This window comes from Calidris pugnax, unplaced genomic scaffold (genome assembly GCF_001431845.1).
Source record: "Calidris pugnax isolate Ruff unplaced genomic scaffold, ASM143184v1 scaffold96, whole genome shotgun sequence".
NCBI lineage: Eukaryota > Metazoa > Chordata > Aves > Charadriiformes > Scolopacidae > Calidris > Calidris pugnax.
Genome location: NW_015090866.1, coordinates 29,791 through 36,345, shown reverse-complemented (window position 1 = coordinate 36,345; position 6,555 = coordinate 29,791). Strand labels below are relative to the sequence as shown.

General features: G+C 53.3%; 2 protein-coding genes across 5 annotated transcripts in view; one reads left to right on the top strand and one right to left on the bottom strand.

The window, feature by feature from the left end:
- FBXO18 (F-box protein, helicase, 18) overlaps positions 1 to 197 on the bottom strand; it is a 43,091-nt gene extending 42,894 nt beyond the window's left edge. For all 3 annotated transcript variants that reach the window (XM_014945443.1, XM_014945438.1, XM_014945442.1), the window contains exon 1: positions 105 to 197. The gene's annotated coding sequence lies outside the window, so the exon portion shown is untranslated. The remainder of the gene's footprint in view (positions 1 to 104) is intronic.
- Positions 198 to 273: 76 nt separating this feature from the next.
- ANKRD16 (ankyrin repeat domain 16) overlaps positions 274 to 6,555 on the top strand; it is a 30,826-nt gene continuing 24,544 nt past the window's right edge. Inside the window, exons 1-2 of one of the 2 annotated variants that reach the window (XM_014945431.1) lie at positions 274 to 361; positions 3,734 to 4,081. In XM_014945431.1, the coding sequence (XP_014800917.1) occupies positions 3,744 to 4,081 (338 nt within the window). In that variant the 5' untranslated portion in view covers positions 274 to 361; positions 3,734 to 3,743. Of the gene's footprint in view, positions 362 to 3,733; positions 4,082 to 4,606; positions 4,945 to 6,555 lie in introns of those variants that run through there. The other variant, XM_014945432.1, reaches the window with a different exon arrangement.

The following is a 6,555-nucleotide window of genomic DNA, read 5'->3' as shown; positions in this document are numbered from 1 at the left end:
CTCGTTGCCAAGGGACCCCCGTTGCTAGGGACCCCCCCGTTGCCAAGGGCCCGTCCCCGTTGCTAAGGGGAAGTGCTACCCCCCCCCTCCCCTCACGCGCTCACCCCGCTCCTGAGGCGCTCGGACCCGCCCCCACCCTCCTCGCGTGGTTCCGCCCGCCCGGCCGACCAATCAGAGGGCGTAGAGCGTCCCGGCACTGCCCAATGGCGCAGCACTTCCGGGTTCGGACGCACAGTGTCGGGGGGGATAACGAGAGGAATGTTCCCGGGGTTTGTTCACCGGCACCCCCTTTACGTCGAGAGTGACGTCACGCCGACGCGTACTGCCCCGCGTGACGTCACGCCGCCCCGGCAGAGCGCGGGTGGGTTCTAAGGGCAGGGGCTGAGGGGAGGGGGAATGTGGCGGGTTCCCCAGTCTGAGGGAGAAGGGAGTTTTTGGGTCTCCTGAGGGGGAAGCCGGTTCCTGGTGTTCCTGAGGGAGAAGGGAATTTCTGGAGGGAAAAAGGAATTTCTTGTGTTACCAAGAGAGAAGCCGGTTTCTAGTTTTCCTGAGGGAAAAAGGAATTTCTGGGTTTCACTGAGGAAGAAGGCAATTTCTGGGTTTTCTGAGGGAGAAGCTTGTTTCTGGTGTTTCTGAGGGAAAAGGGAATTTCTGGGTCTCCTGAGGAAGAAGTCAGTTTCTGGGTTTTCTGAGGGAGAAGCTGGTTCCTGGTGTTTCTGAAGGAGAAAGGAATTTCTGGAAGGAAAAGGGAATTTCTTGTGTTACCAAGGGAGAGGCAGGTTTCTGGTTTTCCTGAGGGAAAAGGGAATTTCTGGGTTTCCTGAGGAAGAAGTCAATTTCTAGGTTTTCTGAGGGAGAAGCTTGTTTCTGGTGTTTCTGAGGGAAAAGGGAATTTCTAGGTCTCCTGAGGGAGAAGCTGGTTCCTGAGGGAGAAGGGAATGTCTGGAGGGAAAAAGGAATTTCTTGTGTTACCGAGGGAGAAGCTGGTTTCTGGTGTTCCTGAGGGAGAAGGGAATTTCTGGAGGGAAAAAGGAATTTCTTGTGCTACCGATGGAGAAGCCGGTTTCTGGGTTTCCTGAGGGAGAAGGGAATTTCTGGGTTTCCTGAGGGAAAAGGGAATTTCTGGGTCTCCTGAGGGAGAAGCTGGTTCCTGGTGTTTCTGAGGGAGAAGGGAGTTTCTGGAGGGAAAAAGGAATTTCTTGTGCTACCAATGGAGAAGCCGGTTTCTGGGTTTCCTGAGGGAGAAGGGAATTTCTGGAGGGAAAAAGGAATTTCTTGTTTTACCAAGGGAGAAGCCGGTTTCTGGTTTTCCTGAGGGAAAAGGGAATTTCTGGGCTTCCTGAGGGAGAGGTGGATTTCTGGTATTCCTGAGGGAAAAAGAAATTATTTTTTTTTTCTGGAGGGAGAGGGCCGTTCCTGGTTTTCCTGGGGGTGAAAGGTAATTTCTGGTATTGCTGACCCAGGGAACAGCCGTTGTATTCACGCGGTTTGAAACCATAACCCTGATTTTAGCCTCTTTCTTGCAGATCTCTAGCCATGGTGGAGGAGGAGAGGCGGAGACCGCTCCTCCGGCTGGTGCAGGAGGGAAGGCTGGACCTCCTCCGGGATGAGCTGCTGCCGGACGACGCGCTGGTCCCAGCGGTGCAGAGCTGGCGCTATGGACGCTTGGGAGACACCCTGCTGCACCACGCTGCCCGATACGGGCACCGGGATGTCCTCTCCTACTTGGTAGAGGTGGTGGGGATGGACGTTGAGGTGTTTAATAGCGACTACAAAAGACCCCTCCACGAAGCGGCCTCCATGGGCCATGGGGAGTGTGTCTACTACCTCCTGGAGAGAGGGGCGAGCGTAGACTGCTCCCGGCAGAGCGCGGGTGGGTTCTAAGGGCAGGGGCTGAGGGGAGGGGGAATGTGGCGGGTTCCCCAGTCTGAGGGAGAAGGGAGTTTTTGGGTCTCCTGAGGGGGAAGCCGGTTCCTGGTGTTCCTGAGGGAGAAGGGAATTTCTGGAGGGAAAAAGGAATTTCTTGTGTTACCAAGAGAGAAGCCGGTTTCTAGTTTTCCTGAGGGAAAAAGGAATTTCTGGGTTTCACTGAGGAAGAAGGCAATTTCTGGGTTTTCTGAGGGAGAAGCTTGTTTCTGGTGTTTCTGAGGGAAAAGGGAATTTCTGGGTCTCCTGAGGAAGAAGTCAGTTTCTGGGTTTTCTGAGGGAGAAGCTGGTTCCTGGTGTTTCTGAAGGAGAAAGGAATTTCTGGAAGGAAAAGGGAATTTCTTGTGTTACCAAGGGAGAGGCAGGTTTCTGGTTTTCCTGAGGGAAAAGGGAATTTCTGGGTTTCCTGAGGAAGAAGTCAATTTCTAGGTTTTCTGAGGGAGAAGCTTGTTTCTGGTGTTTCTGAGGGAAAAGGGAATTTCTAGGTCTCCTGAGGGAGAAGCTGGTTCCTGAGGGAGAAGGGAATGTCTGGAGGGAAAAAGGAATTTCTTGTGTTACCGAGGGAGAAGCTGGTTTCTGGTGTTCCTGAGGGAGAAGGGAATTTCTGGAGGGAAAAAGGAATTTCTTGTGCTACCGATGGAGAAGCCGGTTTCTGGGTTTCCTGAGGGAGAAGGGAATTTCTGGGTTTCCTGAGGGAAAAGGGAATTTCTGGGTCTCCTGAGGGAGAAGCTGGTTCCTGGTGTTTCTGAGGGAGAAGGGAGTTTCTGGAGGGAAAAAGGAATTTCTTGTGCTACCAATGGAGAAGCCGGTTTCTGGGTTTCCTGAGGGAGAAGGGAATTTCTGGAGGGAAAAAGGAATTTCTTGTTTTACCAAGGGAGAAGCCGGTTTCTGGTTTTCCTGAGGGAGAAGGGAATTTTGGGTCTCCTGAGGGAGAAGCTGGTTTCTGGTGTTTCTAAGGGAGAAGGGGATTTCTGGAGGGAAAAAGGAATTTCTTGTGCTACCGAGGGAGAAGCCGGTTTCTGGTTTTCCTGAGGGAGAAGGGAATTTTTGGGTCTCCTGAGGGAGAAGGGAATTTTTGGGTCTCCTGAGGGAGAAGCCGGTTTCTGTTTTTCCTGAGGGAAAAGGGAATTTCTGGGTTTCCTGAGGAAGAAGTCAATTTCTAACTGAGGAAGAAGGCAATTTCTGGGTTTTCTGAGGGAGAAGCTTGTTTCTGGTGTTTCTGAGGGAAAAGGGAATTTCTGGGTCTCCTGAGGAAGAAGTCAGTTTCTGGGTTTTCTGAGGGAGAAGCTGGTTCCTGGTGTTTCTGAAGGAGAAAGGAATTTCTGGAAGGAAAAGGGAATTTCTTGTGTTACCAAGGGAGAAGCCGGTTTCTGGTTTTCCTGAGGGAGAAGGGAATTTTGGGTCTCCTGAGGGAGAAGCTGGTTTCTGGTGTTTCTAAGGGAGAAGGGGATTTCTGGAGGGAAAAAGGAATTTCTTGTGCTACCGAGGGAGAAGCCGGTTTCTGGTTTTCCTGAGGGAGAAGGGAATTTTTGGGTCTCCTGAGGGAGAAGGGAATTTTTGGGTCTCCTGAGGGAGAAGCCGGTTTCTGTTTTTCCTGAGGGAAAAGGGAATTTCTGGGCTTCCTGAGGGAGAGGTGGATTTCTGGTATTCCTGAGGGAAAAAGAAATTTTTGTTTTTCTGGAGGGAGGGGGCCATTCCTGGTTTTCCTGGGGGTGAAAGGTAATTTCTGGTACTGCTGACCCGGGGAACAGCCGTTGTATTCACGCGGTTTGAAACCATAACCCTGATTTTTGCCTCTTTCTTGCAGATCTCTAGCCATGGTGGAGGAGGAGAGGCGGAGACCGCTCCTCCGGCTGGTGCAGGAGGGACGGCTGGACCTCCTTCGGGATGAACTGCCACCAGATGACACACTGGTCCCAGAGGTGCAGAGCTGGCGCTATGGACGCTTGGGAGACACCCTGCTGCACCACGCTGCCCGATACGGGCACCGGGATGTCCTCTCCTACTTGGTAGAGGTGGTGGGGATGGATGTTGAGGTGTTTAATAGCGACTACAAAAGACCCCTCCACGAAGCGGCCTCCATGGGCCATGGGGAGTGTGTCTACTACCTCCTGGAGAGAGGGGCGAGCGTAGACTGCTTGAAAAAGGCAGACTGGTAGGTCACTGGTTGGCTTTGCCGTGGGTCAGAGTGATATCTGAAAGAGGTTTGGATGCAGAAGGTGGGAATGTGACTGCAGGAGTTTAGAATAGTTTAGAATAATGGAATTGCACCATGGTTTGGGTGGGAAGGATCATCTAGTTCTAACCACCCTGCCCTGGGCAGGGACACCTCCCACCAGCCCAGGTTGCTCCAAGCCCCCTCCAACCTGGCCTTGAACCCCTCCAGGGATGGGGCAGCCACAGCTTCTAAAAAGGAATTTCTTGTTTTACCAAGGGAGAAGCCGGTTTCTGGTTTTCCTGAGGGAAAAGGGAATTTCTGGGCTTCCTGAGGGAGAGGTGGATTTCTGGTATTCCTGAGGGAAAAAGAAATTTTTGTTTTTCTGGAGGGAGGGGGCCATTCCTGGTTTTCCTGGGGGTGAAAGGTAATTTCTGGTATTGCTGACCCAGGGAACAGCCGTTGTATTCACGCGGTTTGAAACCATAACCCTGATTTTAGCCTCTTTCTTGCAGATCTCTAGCCATGGTGGAGGAGGAGAGGCGGAGACCGCTCCTCCGGCTGGTGCAGGAGGGAAGGCTGGACCTCCTCCGGGATGAGCTGCTGCCGGACGACGCGCTGGTCCCAGCGGTGCAGAGCTGGCGCTATGGACGCTTGGGAGACACCCTGCTGCACCACGCTGCCCGATACGGGCACCGGGATGTCCTCTCCTACTTGGTAGAGGTGGTGGGGATGGACGTTGAGGTGTTTAATAGCGACTACAAAAGACCCCTCCACGAAGCGGCCTCCATGGGCCATGGGGAGTGTGTCTCCTACCTCCTGGAGAGAGGGGCGAGCGTAGACTGCTTGAAAAAGGCAGACTGGTAGGTCCCTGGTTGGCTTTGCTGTGGGTCAGAGTGGTATCTGAAAGAGGTTTGGATACAGAAGGTGGGAATGTGACTGCAGGAGTCCTCGTTTAGAATAATGGAATCGCACCATGGTTTGGGTGGGAAGGATCATCTAGTTCTAACCTCCCTGCCCTGGGCAGGGACACCTCCCACCAGACCAGGTTGCTCCAAGCCCCCTCCAGCCTGGCCTTGAACCCCTCCAGGGATGGGGCAGCCACAGCTTCTCTGGGCAACCTGTTCCAGGCTCTCACCACCCTCACAGCAAACAAGTTCTTCCCCACATCTCATCTCCATCTCCCCTCTTTCAGGGTCAAACCCTTCCCCCTCCTCCTAGGGCTCCTCTCCCTCATCAAGAGTCCCATCCCATCTCTCCTGGAGCCCCTTGAGGGACTGGAAGGCGCTCCAAGGTCTCCCCTTGAGGGACTGGAAGGGGCTCCAAGGTCTCCCCAGAGCCTTCTCTTCTCCAGGCTGAACCCCCCCAACTCTCTCAGCCTGTCCTCCCAGCAGAGGGGCTCCAGCCCTCCCAGCATCTCCGTGGCCTCCTCTGGCCCCACTCCAACAGCCCCATGTCCTTCTGATGTTGGGGACTCCAAAGCTGGGTGTAGTACTTCAGGTGGGGTTTCCCCAGAGCGGAGCAGAGGGGCAGAATCCCCCCCCTGGCCCTGCTGGCCACGCTGCTGGGGATGCAGCCCAGGACTCCCATGGCTTTCTGGGCTAAATTCCAACCCTATCACTGATTTTCTCCCTGTTTATCACAGAAATTGTAAATCACTGCTTCATTCCCAGATCTAATTTAAAAGCTTTCATCTGCATCCATTCATTCTTCCCCATTCCCTCATTTGATGGGAATCCGTGATACTGACTCACGTTTCTGTGTCCTGGTCCTTGGAAACTGAAATAAGAGGATAAAAATTAAGTTTCACTCCTGTTTCCCCCCAGCAAACAGAGCCCCTCAGGTCAGATTTGCTACTGATGGAATAGCAGCAGCCTCAAGAACAACCCAGAAACAACTGGTTCCTTCAGGGCTTTTGCTTGCCTGCCGTGTGGGTGACACATAAAGCAAAGGATGAGGGAATGAGAATTGAGAATAAAAAATAAAACCTAATCCACAGACAAGAATCAGGCCTGATGAATGTCGATTTTTGCCTCTTAAGGAGGGGGATTTCTGTGGGCCACCTCGCAAAAGAAAGCCAAAATTCTCCCCGGCCCATAAATTGAAGCCCTGGGGAGGTTGTTTTGAAGCTGAACAAACACAAAGGCAGCATCCCAGCATCCTCCTAATTCCGGGCTGTGCCAGCGTCCTGCTGACATCAGGGGCAGCAGAGGGAGGCAGAGATCTCCTGCCTTGTGTGCAGATGCCTGTGTGAGCCTGGTTTGCTTTGATGGGCCTGCGGTGTCCTTGCTTCTGCAGATTAAAAAGGGGGAGGTCCATGCTCGCTAGGGTGTGTGGACAGGGAACTGCTGGAGAGGGCACAGCAGAGGCTACAAAGATGATTTCTTCACTGTGAGGGTGGTGGAGCACTGGAACAGGTTGCCCAGGGAGGTGGTTGAGGCCCCTTCCCTGGAGATATTCAAGGAGAGGCTCGG